At 39.3% G+C, this 18,680-nt stretch overlaps 2 protein-coding genes across 2 annotated transcripts; both read left to right on the top strand.

Moving 5' to 3' along the window:
- Positions 1-199: 199 nt before the first annotated feature.
- casp8 (caspase 8, apoptosis-related cysteine peptidase) lies at positions 200-8,396 on the top strand. Its single transcript, XM_035170068.2, has 12 exons — positions 200-388; positions 1,904-2,063; positions 3,172-3,347; positions 3,488-3,593; positions 4,398-4,527; positions 4,617-4,672; positions 4,768-4,825; positions 4,981-5,045; positions 5,151-5,262; positions 5,402-5,529; positions 6,355-6,746; positions 7,551-8,396. Exons 2-12 carry the CDS (start codon positions 1,956-1,958, stop codon positions 7,684-7,686), a joined length of 1,467 nt encoding a protein of 488 aa, XP_035025959.1. The 5' UTR covers positions 200-388; positions 1,904-1,955; the 3' UTR covers positions 7,687-8,396.
- A 500-nt stretch (positions 8,397-8,896) lies between these two features.
- On the top strand, positions 8,897-18,679 carry tmbim1a (transmembrane BAX inhibitor motif containing 1a). Its single transcript, XM_035170069.2, has 12 exons — positions 8,897-9,193; positions 12,028-12,345; positions 13,386-13,453; positions 14,043-14,107; positions 14,189-14,242; positions 14,329-14,379; positions 14,487-14,526; positions 15,429-15,466; positions 15,557-15,644; positions 15,804-15,899; positions 15,990-16,043; positions 16,633-18,679. Exons 2-12 carry the CDS (start codon positions 12,033-12,035, stop codon positions 16,780-16,782), a joined length of 1,017 nt encoding a protein of 338 aa, XP_035025960.1. The 5' UTR covers positions 8,897-9,193; positions 12,028-12,032; the 3' UTR covers positions 16,783-18,679.
- Position 18,680: the final 1 nt, after the last annotated feature.

The raw sequence follows: 18,680 nt of genomic DNA, 5'->3' as shown, positions 1-18,680 counted from the left end.
AGACAGTTGTGCTATAACCTTCTCCACATGTGTCAAACTGGAGTTGTAGGCCAGTCATTTCCACTGTGCTAATTCCAACTGTGACTGGGAGATAAACGCTTGTTGATACAATTTGAGTTTTGTATTTGAAATGCCTCTGAATATTCATTTCCCGTAAACAAGGCGTTTATTTTGAAGGAAAGCGGGAAACGACTGACAGTAACAGGAGAATTCTACTTCCGCTGAAAGTGAAACCCCAGAAAACATCTAGAAGGAACGCGCCGGGAAACTCCAAGTAAAACTTTAGTGAAAAGTTGACTTTTGTCGAACTGTAGAAGACGAAGTGTTTCGCTCTGTGAAGGTGAAGTGACGGAGACAGACGAGGCCTCAGCGAATACGTTTCAACTTCGTAAGTCCCCGAACTGTTTGTTGACTTTGCCTGTAGTTTGAGAAGTTAATTCAAAGTTACACTGTTGCCTGTGCAGCGCTGAGGAAGCTCAACTGGTTTAACGCAACAACATCCTCACTGTTCCGCCGCCCAGGCTCGAGACAGACAAACAAAACAACTTTAGACTTTTAAAAAGTTTCCATGTCGGGACGTCACACCCGTGTGACACGTTGATTCAGCTTTACGTGACGTCACTGGTGATCAGAAGAAGACCACCATGATCCTGAAGAGTTGTTATATAAAACTAGTGCAGGTTAGTTTCGTAATATTCATAAGAATATATATAAAAACTGTTTTTGTGAGAAGAAAAATGTGAAAATGGAGAATTATAATAATAACTTCGTTTATATAGCAGCTTTCATCACAAAGTACAGAGTGCTTCACATTAAGAAACAAATGTTGGAAATACAGACGGATGTACATAAATAATAATGCCATAATTAAAATAATATAATATTTAAAAGATGCAAATGTGTCCCTACTCAGGGGTATTCAATTAAAATCCAAAGAGGTCCAGTGAGAGAGAATTTCCTCAAGCAAAGGTCTGAAACATCATAATGTCTAACATGCGTCATGATTCAGTGCCATATATTTTGAAGTAGCCTGGTAGTTGTATCAATGTCTGTATGAAGTCTAAAACTAAAATAAAGAAAGTACAATTCAATAGTATGTCAACAATCTTTATTATAAATTTTCACATTGAACTGGAGGGTACTCTGATAATAAAACAAATGTTATTTTTCGTTTCAAGTAAAATAAGGTTTGCATTTAAAAACAAAATAAAGAGCTTTTGAAAAAGGCATCTTAAAATAAAGTAAAATAGAAACTCTCCGTCAAAATCTAATAATGGGTCTGGGTCCGGACCGCCTATTTGTGCCCTATGCACTACAGTATCATATAAATTAAAACGCTCAGTCAACTATTGTGTCATGCTATGACAACATCCAACAGTTTTCTGCCTGACTAGTCCACTGTAGAGGTGCTATTTAGTGTTATTTGAATGTTATTCTGATATCCGTTGGTATATTTACTTTATTAAAGCGACACTATGCAACTTTTAAACCTTAAAATAGAAGCTTCTAAATTAGTTTGATGTTACACTGACTTGGATTAGGGAGAATGGAGCCTTTTTCATTCCTCCTCCTCACCCTGAACACCTGTTGCTGCACCATGTATTTTTGGTGAGCGGGTACGATCGCCTGTAAGAATTGTGTAATTGACTGATTGTCACATCTTAAAGGTGGTGTTTTTATCTTTTTATCTTATTTGTTGAAATCGTCTTCACGTCCCAATAGCCATCAATCAATAAAATCGTCTGAGGAAATAAACAGAAAAAAAGCCAGAGCCTGTGGCACCACAGGACTGTAATAAACACGACCAAGAATGAAATGGTTGGTCAACGTACCCGTCTGTCATTAACCAGCCTGTCAGCCAACCAACCAACCTCTTGCTTATTTTCTTCTGTCTTCCCGACAGCACTGACCTTTGAGCAGAGCACCGGTCCTGTGTGGGTGGGAGTGGGCCTGTGATGGATAGACTGAAGCTGTTCCACATAGACGAGGAACTGGACTCCTCTGAGGTGGCAGCACTCTGCTTCCTGTGTCTTGATGTTGTCAACAAGAAACGCCTGGAGGGGGTGAGCACCACACATCTCATACTGTTGCCTGTTGCACTTGTCTGAAGGACAGGGTAGGGAATCTATATCAGAACCAGTTTTTGTTTTAATCCTCTTTACATCCTGAGAGTAATGATTAAATATAAAGCTCTAACAACACAACGAAAAAGAAAAAGTCATAAAAGTCACATTTGTCTTGGATGACATGATTGGATGGCCGACCTACCTAGAAATCAGGCAATATGAGCCTTTCACAGACGAATAAGCGTCAGTGATCATGTTTGCCACTATGCGATAGGAAAAACTATCATTGTACAGAATAAACAGTGCAGAATAGATGTACATACATGTTTATATTGGAAAATCCAAAATTATGTTTATTTTCTTAATTGAAGTTGTACATATTTGTGTTTTCTTTTATTTAATGTATTTACTATTAGTATTTTTATTTATAAAAATGGCCTGTGGTAATGCTCCGGAGCCTACTCTATTATTATTCCTTGTCATGAGTTAGCCGCCCCCAAACAGTTCTTTTATGTGTTTTTTTTTTTATTGTTTGTGTGCTGGACGTTGTTTGGAGAGCTTTTTATAAACAGTCTATGGTGCAGAGTGAACTTTGTGTTACACCTGTGCAGTTTATATACAAGTTTGATGGATTTACTGAACTGCTGTTGTTTTTTCATACATTGCATGTCAGCTATTTCAGAGGTTAGTTAGTTAAATGTTCACAATAAAAGCTCTGTAATTCAGCTCGATCTGAAGCATTGCAGCAACAAAATTAATCTTGTGCTTTTACTTTGAAGACAACTTGCCAACCAGGAAGTGATTCTATAAACATTGATGGAGACCCCCACCTCCACTGACTGCTACAGTGCTTTTTCTAAAAAGTCAGATTGTTACCATAGAGACATTTTACTTACATCCTCCAAAATATTGTTTTATTTTTCCCATTTTCTTTTAACATCTATCTGTCTTAATAATCTATTTTTTTTGGTGACTCTTATAGTAGACAGACTTTCTCTCATTTGTTAACATTGATTGGTTTTGCACCCTGTCCCACTTCAATGTTGATCCTCTCAAAATGTTGTTAACTGTTGTTTTGTCTGATTCTCGGTTTGATCTTATACAGATCAAGGATGCAAGAGACCTGTTCTTGAGACTAGAAGAAAGGGGTGTGCTGGAAAACAGTTTTTTCCTTTCTCAGCTGCTCCGAACTATCCGTCGAACAGATCTCCTCAGCTACCTGGTGACAGACAGCAGGCGACCAGAGGAAACGGATGCAAGTCTCACCCTGTCGGCTTACAGGTAAAAGCAGTACGAATTTTACAACCACTGGAAGAGGTGAGGATATGGCTCCATTACACTTCAGTCGGTATTAGTCCCAAGATCTTGTGTTTTGTTGTCTGTCTCTTCCCTCTTTTTCATTCATCGTTTCTTTCTGTCAGGGTGATGCTGTACAACATATATGACGACATGACTAAGGAGAATCTTGAGAAGATGAAGTTTCTGTTGAGAGACAAGCTATGCAGAAGACAAACAGAGGCCAGCGATGTGAGAACACACCCACCACCACTGCCGCACCCACTGTTGCATAAGAAATGATTACATGCTGATTTCACTTTGTGCTTCGGAATGAAAAATCCTCTCCACAAGATTAGGAACTAAACTTATAGTTAAATTCTCTCGACGGTAATATGCATGTCATCATGATTGCACCTCACATGAACATACATAAAGTACATAATGTATGACGTCATTATTCCAAAGTGCATTGTAAACTGCAATTTAAGTGAAATCTCGTTTCGTCTTTTTGTTTTTATCAGTCAACAACATATTATCCGTGTAAACTTTTTTAACTCTGCTCAGTAAAGTTAAAACTAAAAGGTTTTTGCCAATCTTGTGCATTTTATACAGTTTTGTACGTTTCATCATAGTAAATACTGTTAAACGTATCTTTGCATACAACATATTTAGTCATGAGCTGCCAAGGGTAGTTTCCAATATGCCAAAGAGAATTATTATATTCATATGTTGTATGGAGCCATCGTATGTCTTAACATATAGTGTAACAGTTACATATCAAATTCTAATTAGATGTTATTTTATGGATGTTAATCGAATATGAACATCATTTGATTTGCTAGGATGATTTCAAAGCTGTACATAATTTATTACCGTTGTGACCTGCAGCCATTTTGCCTCAATTTCTTTGCCACGTTGTTTCTTATGTCATTATTTTTAAAAAAAATTGATCGATTGTTCTTATGCAGACATCTTTACCTCCTCTACCGCCTTCTATCACTGCACCAGCCTCTATACACACAGATACAAGAGTTTTCTTTTCCTAATTCGCAGACAGCCCTGGATTTATTCATTAAAATGGAAAATACCGGTATACTGTCAAATACAAATCTTCACGAGCTGCTCGGACCACTGCAGAAGTTGGATCAACAACTGGCCTCGACTGTACAGCAATACATAGACCGTATGAGACCCACCCACTCACACACACACAAGCATATGTGCATTTTAATGTTCATGTTGTAATTCATCAAACGATTATTCTTTTTGCAGAGATAAACCAACAGAATCAGACGAGAGTACAGCCTCATGTCAGTATGGATTACGAGGTGTGTGTGTGTGTGTGTGTAAATGTGGGGTTTATTTAACAGTCAATCCTCCAGTGAGTCAGTTTACTGAACGCTGTGACTCTTTTTGTCCACAGAGGGTCAACAACAGGTCTTTACAACCACAACTGTCCATATCTGAGACTCAGGCCAGTTGTAAGAATGAATTACTCACAAACTTCCCATTCATTCATACACAGCCACTGAACAATGACCTCTAATTGCTCCAGCTTCAGAACTGTCCACCACCTCTATTATTTTTATCAGACACACTCAAGAGGTGTCATTTTTTAACTGTTTTTATTCTTCAGATGACGGAGACAGAATTCACTCTGATGCAGAATCAAATGAACAGCCGTCCTCTCTTCCTGACGAGGTAACCATACACACGAGCACAAATCCCTCTCATCATTCAGTCCTCTTATTTAGTGAAACATTAGCGATTATGATTCGTCTGTGTGGTCGTGCTTGTGCCCTGTAGGCTGATTACTACGCTCTGACACATAACCCTCGTGGTTTGTGTGTGGTCATCAACAATGAGAACTTCCCGGGACAACAGCTGGGAAATAGAACTGGAACTCAGGAGGATGAAAGTATGTATTTTTGTATTTGAACAGGAATTATGTATGTACTGTTATTTAGTTCTTGATACCTAATACTTATCATGTGTGATACAATGAAAACACAAACCTGCTGGTATTCTTCAGTTTGTCTCATTTCTTTGTGATTCAGAGGCTCTGCGTTCAGTGTTCGTCCGCCTTGGCTTCACGTTTGTGATTCTGAATGACATGACTGCCGGCGCCATGCGACAGCAGCTAAAGGAGCTGGGCAAAACAAACTTTACTGATCATGATGCCTTGGTGAGTAATAGCACACACTCATTATCATCAGTGGCTACTTTACATTACATTTCATTTAGCTGATGCTTTTATCCAAAGCGACTTACAATAAGTGCATTCAACCATGAGGGTACAAAACCCAGAACAACAAGAATCAAGAAAGTACAATTTTCTTCAAGAAAGCCTACTGTTAATACTTAATTATTCATACTGTAAGGCCATGGTGTAGAAAGGCCCTTTTTGCTTTATTGGAGAGAGACAGGTGACATCAATAACACTTTCATATCTTTGCAGTAAATATGAAGTTATATCCAGTCAGTAGCCTGAAAGGGTTTGGCACTTAACCTCCTGTGTCACTGCAACTATAAAATCTTAACTAGTGAACTTAAAAATTGCTGCATCTCTGTAAACAGACAGACGAACAGTTTTCTCCCTTTGTCTAAAACTTACGCTACTGCTGCACATGTGAAATGTCTGCTCTTAGATTTTTTTTTTTCCTGCGCTTGGATTTTTTTGTGCCACAAGTTTGTCAAAATTCCCCAATTACTGGAAAGCCAGGAGGTCGAGCATAAGAGGGGTAGAACACAGGGGTGAGAGCATTAATAAAAGTAGAACATGAAATCAAAAACTCCTGCTCTCACCCTGAAATCTTGAATAAAGATAGTCGAAAAGACATTTTTCTTTAAAGCATGTTTCTGTATTTATTGTAATTCCTTGCATATAAAATTATCTCATATTTGAACCCCAGCTAAGTTTTCTTATGTATCATCCTGAAACATCTCTAAAATCCAAAGTTCAATGGAGCCATACTGCAAACTTTAAAGACATGTTTACCTGTGCTCTCAGGTGGTTTGTGTGCTCTCCCACGGAGAAAAGGGATGTGTCTTTGGGGTTGATGAGCAGAAGGTGTCACTGCATGAACTGACAGAGCCCTTCACGAGCAGGAGAGCCCATACCCTGGTAGGGAAGCCCAAACTGTTCTTTATACAGGCGTGCCAGGGAGGTGGCTATCAGGGAGGATCCCTGCCGTGTCCCCCGACACCGACACAGGAAGAGGAGGTCAAAGAGAGTCGCCTGGAGGAAGACGCAGGCCCCATCCGTGGCGAGACGGTGCCTTGGGGCGCTGACTTCCTGCTAGGCATGGCCACCGTGCCTGAGTGCAAATCGTTTCGACACACTAGCAAAGGCTCCATCTACATCCAGGAGCTGTGCAGGCAGCTGATCCGATCAGCAGAAAGGTGAGAGAGTCCTCCACACAAAGTAAAGGATGAAGGGTTTTGGTTGAGCTTTGACTTCCATACTAATACATGTTTATTTTAAAACAGTATTTATATATGTAATATATGAACATTTTTAGCTCTGTATCAGTTTTAATGCCAATCCATAATAAAACACATGAAAATGCATTTCATGAGAGCAATCATGGGCATGTGCATACCGTAGTTAACAGGAAGCAGATTGTCCTCTCTGCAGTCGGTTGCTCAGTTGCGGAAAATATTACAAACCAGAAACGACAGTGATTTAAAGTAGGAGCAGAAAATGTAACTGGCAATAAGTGTCATGACTGCTAAGAGCCAATCAGGAAGCGAATGCAGAAGACACTCCCATCAAATGCTTTTTTAAAACTGAAACATCTTTATGTGGATGTGGATTTAGTCAGTCTGTCTTTAAAGCTTTATTAGGTGGGATCACTAGAAAGATAGTTTGTCGTTGAGTCTCAACCCGTGGAGGTTAAACATTTACATTGTGGGGATGGAGGCGCTCTGTCCTGATTCCCTCCCACTAGACGAGCATGGGCAGATGCATGAGCTATATAAGCACATGTGACAAATGACTTTCGAGCGTTATAAGGCATTTTTAGTAAGACTTTATCTTAGACTCTTTGAAATTACTTTTTATGTCTAGAGTAGTTATAGAGTCGTCAAAGCATTGTTGCGCTGTAGCTTTTTGCCATGCACTTTTAATAATAAAATGTTTGGGTACCAGTAATAAATTGTAAGACCTATAATTTGTCATGTGTTTGTCTTTGTGTTTCTGTGCAGCCGAGCGGACGATGACATACTCACTGTTCTGACACGTGTGAACAGGGACGTCAGCAAAAAAGACTATTTGAACCACAAACAGATGCCGGAGCCCAAATACACTCTGACCAGGAAGCTTGTCCTCAAATTTGTGTGAGCTGACCGCAACCAAGTGCAATTCTGCGGATGTGCCAGATTCCCTCATCCGTGTATGCGTGTCTCTTTTTTGGGGGTGTTTGTATGTTAATGGTCTCTGTACTATACAGATGGTAGATGAATTTAAATCTTTTTTGTTATCCTAAGAAGCTGATATCTAGAGAGAATAAATCACTGTGGCAAATTAAAATGCTTACTGAAGTCTTTCAGTAGAAAAGTAATTTTTGTAACATAAAGTCACAATGTGGGAAGAGGTTTTATTGTCAACTTTTGCCAAAACTACATTAGTAAATGTACATTGAATGTTTTAAAAATCCTTTTTTTGTTGATGTACAAGCAACACATACTGTATTGCACTTCTGTCCATCCCGGGAGAGGGATCCCTCACTTGTGACTCTCCCTAACGTTTCTGTGTTTGTCTGCCTTGGATAGATTGTTAAGCCCTATGAGGCAAAATTGGGAATATGAGTTCTACAAATGAAGTTTTATTGATTTGATTGATTATAGAGCACAGCAACAGTTTACAAAGCCACTGTTGCAGAGTTGTGTGTAATTATAGTAATGAACTCACCTTTTATTTTTTTTCACCATTTGTGTATTTCACATTACAGCCGCTGCTGTCATAATTTACTTGTGTTATACTTTGAATCGGTGGAGGAAGTACTGAAACATTTTACTTAAAAAGTTCAAATTAAAAACACAAAAATATGATCGAGAAGTACCCTGTGAACTTTTCTACTTGAGTTAAAGTAAGTACTTGCTAATAAATATACTTAAAGTATTAAAAGTAAAAGTATTTGCAGAGTGTATCCAATTACATCATAATGGGTGAGTCTCCTCCTCTGGATTCATTTCAGCTTTTCCTTCTTTACCAGTGTGGCTGCTGCAGGAGGCGGGGTTTAATGTTACCTGTCTGCTCTGATTGGATCAGTGGATCAATTCCACTCTAGTTATTGATTACTTTAAAAAATATAAAGATAAAACAAATGTAAAGCATTGCATTGGAAACTCGTAATGGAGAATAAGAAAATAACTATTTGCTGATACATAGTAAAAGGGAAAAGGACAGATACATGAAAAATGTACTGAAGTAAGGTAACGAAATAAATGTAACTTCGTTACTTCCCACTTCTGGTTGCTATGCTCCTTTTTATTCAGTAACGTGAGACGTGCCCGTACAACGTGAGTCAGCTGAGACTGACATGCCCTGTAAACACACACACACACACACTTCAGCTGGACTCCACCCTGGTTCTCACTCTTCCAGGAAATGTTCTGGTTATCTCTAGCTGCAGCTTCACACACACCCACACACACACACGGGGACAGGCGTGAGGACAGAGGACAGCTGCTGGACACGCTGACAGTGTTGTCCGCGTCTCTCCGTGTTTGGTGGAGTTTGTAGTTTTTGGAAGCAGAAGGGCGTGGCTGTGGCTGACGACAGGAAGCTCTGACATTTTGGGTAACAGAGCGACGAAAGTGCTTGTTGCGTTCACACCTCACTCTCGGTAAGTGGAGCTACTTTTCAACATGTTTGTAACGATGTAAAGACGCGGAAACACGTTTAAAACCAGACTGCTGTTAATGTGATGTGCTCATGGTGCCGTGGCGCCAACTCCCCCACCATGGAGACTGGGATATTTGTGACTGGGTGTTATTCATGGCTGTTTATCGTGAGTCACCTGAATGGGCTGCTTGTTAGCTGAGCTCCGCTGCTGGTGGACAGGGTGGAGCGGGCGCCTGGAGCCTCAGTGCCCGGCCTTGTGTTGCTCTGCTGGGCGCAACCCTGCGAAGTGACCCCTCTGGGTGAAACTTTGACTTATTATCTTGTTCGCAACACCCTTCAACCCAGAGTAGACATTTTGACAGCTGTCGCGTGAAGTCAATAACAACATGGTGAGAGTTCGCATCCATCCGGTCGTTATCCTGGAACCTAAAGGGAGTTAAAAACCAATCGAATTTTATTTTTGTAGCACATATTCACAAGTCACAATTGGTCTCATAGGGCTTAACAAGCGGCTTCATCCTCTGTCTTTAATTCTAAACAAGAGTGAGGGGGGGGGAATACCCCCAAAAACTACTAACAGGGGACAAACAGACACCTCAGAGAGAGACACGTGTGAGGGATCCCTCTCCCAGGACGGACAGAAAAGAACAGATGCTGCGGGTATCTGAACACATCAACAAAATACCAGTATTTACAACATTGATTCCAGAAAAACGTTTTTATCCACGATCTCTGATTCGCAATCCACCGTCATATGGTCCATGATCACATTATAGAATGTAATAATTGGTGCATCTGTCTCCCCACATGTGAACTACTCTGTTGTCAGGGATGAGCAAATCATTTCTCCTTCAAATGTCTTGTTTTGTTCGATCAACCATCCACAACCCAGAGATATTCAGTTAATCATAGTTTCAAATTTTAGAAACTGGTACCTTTACGTTGTTTGGCGCTTTTTCCAGAGTTGATCGATCAGTTGTTCAATCAGAAATGTTCTGTCAACCAAATTATTGACTACTGTTGTAGCTCTTAGATATTACCTATATGAAATCAAATATATATAATATATCATAAATGAAATCAAATACACAAATATGAAAAGAAATATAATGCCCTCAACATTTTCTGATTCCCCTTCTCTGCTAATAATTTAAATTTCACCCACTGTCTAACTCTTCTGGGGATGAACGCAGCAATGTTCTGCAATAGTACTGTAATTATAAAATACGGTTAATTCGATTTAAAAAATGTGTGTTTTTTCACAGTTTTTAAGCATAATGGTCATTTTCAGGTTGTGAACACTTGAGAATGACAGAAAAAAGTCATGATGACTAAGTACAAACACAGGAAGACTTCAGTGGTGAGAGAAGTGGTGAGGGAAGTCCCTGACATTTAATAAAAGACTTGTATTTACTCAACAACAGTCTCAACAAAAACGGAAACATTATCTTTGCCAAAACCTGTTGTTACTGAGTGTTGTCTTGTAAAGTCTTTGTTATTTTGTCCACCCAGACACTAGACTTCATAAGTACATCTAAGTGACCTGTAAACAGATTCTCTATTTGAGGAATCATAATTTGCGTTATACGATGATGTGGAGGTTAAATATTCCGATGTTGACAGGGTGTATACCTACTACAACTAGGCCTGTCTGACATAACTTGTCTAGAGCAGAGTTACACCCGGCGAAACTACTTAAATCCTGTCATTTTCTAGCTGCGACCCAAAAGGAATTTGGTCCTGCTCCTCTGTGCATGTTTCTGTTATACTGCAGATACTCTGAGGCACTTTTTTCCATTAAGTGTTTTCTTTCTTGTTGCTTGGCGCTCGGGTGATGTAACGGCAGCACAAGGTGGAGCCAGCTCTTGAATTCCTTTACTGTGTGTATATTCCCAGTGAAATGGGAACTAAGTAAATGAACAAACTGAGTATGCCAGTGAGACAAATAATAAAGCAATGGCTTAGTTTATATTGTATTATAATGAGGAGAACAATGACACAATAATCTGCATAATGTTATGAGTGTAAATCCATTCTGGATTATTCTCAATGAGTCGCATTGTAAATGTGGTTTGATTTTTAGTTTTTCTGTTGAAACACTTAAATGATCCTGTAAAAGTACCACAGATGTTTTTATCCTCATACAGGAACATGGAATTATCTGGCTATATGTAACTTCACATTGTGAGTGTGTGCATGTTGTGTGTCTGTGGTTTATTATTAAATATTTCCCTCAGAGATCCATGTGAATCCTTGATACAACCCCACATGTATCTAATTAGTTTAGTTCAAGTATGATTGTCACCCAGGCAGTTAAATCCAAGTGTTGGATAAAACGTCTTTATCTCATATATCTTTGGTTGTCAGTCAACGTGAGGATTGAAAGTTACCCACACCCGTGGAACACTAAATTCATATTTCCATCTCCCAGTTCTCTATGTAATGGGACACTGTTTCTACATCTGCTCAGATTTGCTTTCTCATTTCTGAACCACGATTTGTTGTTAATTAAGCCAGCTTTAATTTCTTGTCTTGTGTTGTTTCTTTTTCACTGAACGCTGCTGAAAAACACACTTTGTCACTACTACCCTTTTTTTTATACATACATTTAGTTATTTCCTCCATTTTGCAATGCATAAATATTAATTAGATACACGTTAAAAGCCTGTCTACAAATGGATGTGTTTCGATTAAGGTCTGCGGATAATATTGGCCGTGGCTATGAATGGTTCTCGTTGTTTGTTCTCTGCTTATCACACACACCATCGTCGCTTTTTGTACATAAAAGTGTGTAACAGATATGACCTGCATTTTCTCATGCTTCCCTCCTTACAGACATCATGTCCAGGTCAGACTACCCTCCAGGGTATGATGACTCTCGTGGCCCGCTGTACACACCTCAGGACGGGCCTTACCCACCTCCCCCTGCCTATGGCTTTCCAGCTTATGGTGGTTTCCAGCCAGGCCAGCCGTCTGCTCCCTACCCCGCTGGACCAAACGCTCCTATGTACCCAGGCCAGCCAGCAGGCTACCCTCCTGGCCCATACCCGGGACAACCTCACCACGCTGGGCCTCCAGGGGCAGGCTACCCCAGGCCACCTCCCATGCCCCCTATTATGCCACCTACCATGCCATCAGATGTCCTGAGCTCTGGTAAGAGCAGGGTACCAAGCATGCCAGTGTGTTTTATAATGGAGCTATCCCTTTTTTTAAAGCAAAAGTGAAATACGTTGACAGTACTCTCTTCTTTTTGACAACATTTCAAAAGATTATGCATATTTGTACTGTATCCTGGCATATTAAAATAATTACAATGCATTATTTAATCAATCAGACAAAAACAGCATCTATTACCCCATTTACACCTGTCATTAAAATGCATTTTGGGTAATAGGATTGCAATCAAATAGAGCTCGACCGCATGTTTAAATGTACCTATGACACATTGAGATGAAAATGAGATCTGATCGGACAAAACCCTGCAGGAGGTGGTCAGTGATGCATGTGACTACATTTAACACAAAAGTAAATACAACTGTGTTGTCAGTCCACATACCACATGTGTGCACTGTGCAGAAATTATAACCACAATGCTCAATCAAATCTCACTGTGGACACATATTGATACCAAGTTTAAATGTAATCAGGTCAAAATCATATTTAGATACAATGTGGTTACGAAACGCATTTGAATACCAGGTCTGAGTGTAACAACTTGGGACATTGCACCTTTTGTATTAGACCACGCCAACTTTAACTGAGCAAAAGTGAAGGAACACATACGTCATTTTACCTTCAGTTTTTAGCATTTCAGCTTTGGAAGCAGATTTCTTGCTGCATGGGTGTAGGACTAGTGACCTACTGACAAGTGGACAGAAAAACTAACTTAATCTTGCTCATGTCGGGGAATTCGGTTAATACTTTCCCCAATGTGTGTTGCATTCACAAACTGTCGGGTTTTTGCAACGTTTATTTAGCAATGGCGGCCTGGGTACCTCGTACTGTGCTGTGTTACCCCGCCATAGCATTAAGATATGCTACATAAAGTAACCAAGACTTCCCTGAAAAGTTTATTTTTGCTAAGTTGTTTTTGCAGAAAGTCGCTTAGGGGGTCTGTAAAATTGGTAAATGTAGTAACAAAAGTGCTCTATTTGGTCAGTGCTCATACTCTGTCTGTTCTGGTGATGTCACAGGTGATGGTTTTGCAGCGCGCGACAGCGACTGGGACAGTCTGACTATTCGGCATGCCTTCATCAGAAAGGTAAAGTATTGTGGCTATGCAAACCTTTACTGGTTGAGCCAGAGCAAAGCGTGTGATGTACTGAAAGATAAATTCATTCATTCCACAGACTCTTCTAAACGCCTGATTTTGTCGATATAAAAAAGGGTTTTAACCTTTTACTGATTGTTTCACAGCGGTTATGTTCTAAAGGTTTCGCGTACATAAAGACATGACTTTAGCCCCAGTCAGCTTGTCTGCTGTGAGTGACAGAGACACATCCAATCACACACATAGCTCTCTGTCACACAGAGGCATATTTTGACTATTTTGATTGATTTGATTGATTTGATTGATTTGATTGATTTGATTCAAACTACTTTTAAACCATTTATTGTAATAAAGGTTTCTCATAGATATCTACAATTCAGTTGGATTATTACTATCTATTATTCCAGGCTCCGATATCTACACTTTAATTCTGACTAGTCTTGATATAGGTGCACGGTATCTACACCATTCTGACAAATTCAATTAATAATTTCACAGACAAACTGGGCCTCATGTTGGCTTTGAATGCTCAGTCAAAAAAACTCCAGTGTGTAATGTCCCGCTTATTTGTGTTTTTTAGGTGTATTTGGTTTTGGCGGCTCAGCTCCTCGTCACCACAGCCATCGTGGCTATATTCACCTTTGTGTGAGTAGAGTGTGTGTCTCAGTGGCTGTTTGTGTTTGTGTCTGGGTGTATCATGCTTTAACCTTGTTGTGTTTCCCACAGTGACTCTGTCAAATTGTTCATACAGCAAAACCAAGCTCTCTACTGGACAGCATAGTGAGTCCTTCTCAGTGGTAACACCGGTTTCTTTTCAGTGATGTATGCAAATGAACGTTTTTGAATGTTGATATTATTTCTTGCAGCGGTATATATATCGTCGTCCACCTTGTACTGGTCTGCTGTAAAGGCCCCAGGTGAGTGATTGCTCAGTTTTACAAAGAATAATTGTATACATTAGAAATAGAAATAATATTTATAGAAAACCCCTGCTGTGAATTTTCTAATCCCACTCTCTTTGTAGGAGGAAGTTCCCATGGAACGTCATCCTGCTGCTCATCTTTGTAAGTGATCATCAGATTTATGAAACAGGAGTTATACTCACACAATTACTAGTCTATTCTCAGACTGAAATATGTAACCTTTCCCTGAAAGAAAATTTCCATTAGTCTCTGTTAGTGTTGTCCTGGAGATAGAAGTTTGACTTTGATATCACCACACTTGACTCAGCCTGTTTGCATAATGCTTTTCATATGTTGTTTCCATTTTATCAGCTCTAAGAGCAAAATGGCTCCGTGTGTTACTTCATGGCTCAGTTTAGTCAGTAGAGGTGGACTGATGTTATTTAGCTTTGTTATTACACATACTGCTGACTCACTTCTACATGTTCCACTATGCTGGATCCATTGCAATTGTTTGGACTCTTAAATGTGTTTTTTGAGCTGTAAACTAAATTATACGACTTTAATGAAACACATTAGTGCTGGATTTAATATCTATTTAATATGTCTGACCAATTTTAAAAAAAAAAAAATCTACATTTATGAGCTAAGTACTGTTTTAAACCATCTTGGACCTTTCATGGCCAATGCATACGTAGTGTTTGGGATCTGACACCCACATAGACACACAGGTAGGGGGGCAGGGAGGCGTGTCTCAGCCCCACCCCCCCAGCACTTTTTTTATTCCAGGGAGAGACACCAGCCAAATCTTGAGAGTGAAACTACACTTAAACTATTTCAGTCTACGTTTTATTTTAGTCTGAGGGATTTTGTTTTACCACATTATTCTATATTTGCATGATCTAGTTAAGAGTATTTATTTGTGGGCACTTTTATTTGGATCTTTTGATCATAGACATCTAAGTCAGTTACAGAGTTTTTTCCTTTTTGTAAATGAACTGTATTTTGGTTGGATTAGTAGGTTTGTTGTTATTAAACCTTCACCTGTGCTTATTTTTTAACAGACACTAGCTTTGTCCTACTTGACTGGAACCATATCCAGGTAAAAATTAACTTGAACAGTTCAGATAGTATGAAAACGTCCAGACAGTTTCCTACTGTATTAACTGCATGGTGCTCTTTTTCTTTTTAGTTACTATAACACAAAAGTAGTGTTTCTCGCAATGGGGATCACCGCTGTTGTCTGCATTGCCGTGACCATATTCTGCTTCCAGACAAAGGTAAGGTGTGAGTGAGTGTCTGTGCGTGTGAGGATGTGTGTGACAGTGTAAGAGAGAGTGTATGAGTGTGTGTGTGAAAGAGAGAGCACTTTTCATCTTTAAATGGCAGCATCTTTTGTAAGTATCAACATGGCTGTTGGTTGTTTCTCTTTCTCAAAGGTCGACTTCACCAAGTGTCAGGGTCTCTTCTGTGTCCTGGGGATCGTAGTATTTGTCACCGGCATCATCACAACCATCGTGCTGTCCTTCAAATACGTGAGATAAAGCTAATGTGTACAACACAACACTGTTCTTTACAAAACATATTCAAGATGTCATTATTGTAATAACTGTTTGTTGTTGCAGATTCCATGGCTTCACATGCTTTATGCAGCTTTCGGAGCCATAGCCTTCACTTTGGTGAGTATTGAACGTAATAAGTAATAACCTTTATTTGTATAACACTTTTCTTAACAAAGTTACAAAGAGCTTCAAAAGAGGATACATTATATAGAATTCAAATTGAATAAAAGTAAACCAACATAAATGTATTTATTTATTATTTAGTTTGAAGAGAAAAGAAAATCAGCTACAGATGAAGCATTTCTGATCTCAGCTGCCAAGTCTTTCCAGAGTTTGGGGGCCTGTACTGCAAAAGCACAATGGCCTTTAATCACAAATCAGGATCTGGGAACTTGCAGAAGACGATCAGCTGATCTAAGATGCGTGCAGGCTCATATGGAGTCATCAATAAAATCTTAAAATCTATGCGAAAACACAGGAAGCCAATGCAGCGAGGCTAGAATCAGTGTTACGTGGTTACGTTTTACTGATCCAGTAATAATCCTAGTATTAGCATTAGCCCTCACTATGGTGAGTATTTTACTTAGAAGCTGTGTAAGCAGTTTCTACTATTTGTCACACCTCCATTTGAAGTTGATCTATTACTATCTTCTACTATTATTTTACAAAGCATGTTTTTATGATTTATTTTTTTGTGTGCTTGTAGTTCCTAGCTTACCACACACAGCTGCTGATCGGCAACAGAAAACACTCCATCAGTCCAGAGGAATACGTGTTCGCTGCTCTCTCTCTCTACGTCGACATTGTCCAGATCTTCCTCTTCCTGCTGCAGATTATTGGCGCTTCGACCAAATAAGTCCACGAGGGCGTCACCGTGCAAACAAGCATCCAGCTGCAAAACCATTCCATGCTTTTTCAAACCTCTGCTTGTTTTCACTCAGAATCAGAACACATGTATGAAGTCATGGTGCACTTCAGGGAACAGGAAAGGTTGAATTTTAGAGTTTGTCATAGTGTAGGTTCATCATATGCACAAAAAAATGCACTTTTTTTTCTGAAATCGGTATTTGTCTGAATCTGCATAAACAACTTACTAGTGGTTAGCCAATAATATTAATACTACAGTATAATTACCTGTTGACATTGGAAGCTGCAACGTTTATTTATCCTTGCTGGACTTCAGTTAATTCGATCGGTGACATTTTTCTCTCCATGAACACGTACTACTCCTTATAAGCTGTTATCTATTCTGTATAAAATGTTGAGAGGTTTGTTCTAATTTTCAGTCTGATTTGCCAACTTCGAGGCTGTCTCTGTCTTACAGGCGGATGTACAGCAGGGGGGGGGGCATTATCCAAAAAACTGCTTCTTTTCTAAACCAAGTAACCGGGCCAGGATTGTTATATCCATACAGACTTTGAATTATTCATATTAATTATTAAAAGTAACAAATGTAGACATGTGCCCTGATTTGTGACATGAATTTATAATTAATAGGCTGCATATGTTTCACTAACCATGGGATAATGTGCCAAATGTTAATAGTTTATACTGACTCTCTGTAATTTAAAGGGATAGTTCAGCATGTTGGGAGGAAACCTTCTGCAGCCAGTAGACATTTAGCTTGGCTTAGCATAAAAAACGTAAATAGAGGGAAACAGTTAGCCTGGCTCAGTCCGATGATGAGAAAAAAATCAATCTACCTGCAGCTCTAATGCTCAAGAACTAATGTGACACATCTTTAGTTAAATCTGTATATAAACTGTGTGTGTGTGGGGGGGGTTATGTCTGACTATAACAGGTTTCAGGAGTTCGGCATATGACCTCCTGAAAATACAAATGTATATTTTTACACCAACATATACAAGGTCTTTCCACCAGCGTCTCTGAAGTTTGTTTGTGTAATTCATGATGTGTATATTAGTGTCAGAGGCTGGTAGGTGGATTTCTTTTCCTTGGGAGAGAGCCAGGCTCATGGTCTCCCTCTCTTCCAACCATCATTCTATACTAAGCTAACTGCAAGTTGTGTCATCTTCACAAAATTAGCATGTTTCTCAAAAAGTGTTAATTATATACATGTTAAAAGGCAAAATTGGGTGATAAATCAATGTTAAATGTGAACTCTTTGACAACTCAAACAGAACCAATGTTATGTTTGGTATTGATCCTACTGACTCCAAATGATAAGCAAACACTTCCTATTGGTTGTATCAATACTTTGGAGCTTAACATGCCCACCCCTGAAGTACAGCTCAGTAATGACACACTTGTTCTAATGTTACATTTACATACAACATCACTAGTGCCTTCACCACGACAACGTTTCAGGGTATTACTTTTGTTTTACTTTAAGAAGTGCAGGGTTATATTCAATAAGCTTTAATAGTATTGTTCCCTACTGTATGTGCCTCTTCATGTATTAGTCAGATTTTGGTCAGACGCTGAGTCAGCAGGGCGGGTCTTTCCACTGGAAAGATCAATCATTGCCATAGTGTTGAATTACCGGAACACTAATGATGTTTGGGGCGTTCCAGCTAAATTGGCACCATGTCCACTATCTCTGACATGATCCGCTCCAACCAGCTGGTCCTCCACACACACCCACACACCACTAGCTAATGTTAAATATAACCCTCGACTCTAAATTAACAAGGGAAACATTTTGAGTGTGTGGCTGGGTTTGTAAATATGTCACATCAGTGCTAAAGAAAATCTGTTTGCTTTTTCGTATTAAATAAAACTGTTTTATTTGAG

Source organism: Hippoglossus stenolepis, chromosome 11 (assembly GCF_022539355.2).
Source record: "Hippoglossus stenolepis isolate QCI-W04-F060 chromosome 11, HSTE1.2, whole genome shotgun sequence".
Taxonomy (NCBI): domain Eukaryota; kingdom Metazoa; phylum Chordata; class Actinopteri; order Pleuronectiformes; family Pleuronectidae; genus Hippoglossus; species Hippoglossus stenolepis.
Note: the sequence above shows the minus strand (reverse complement) of the source record. Positions and strands in the feature narration are given on the sequence as shown.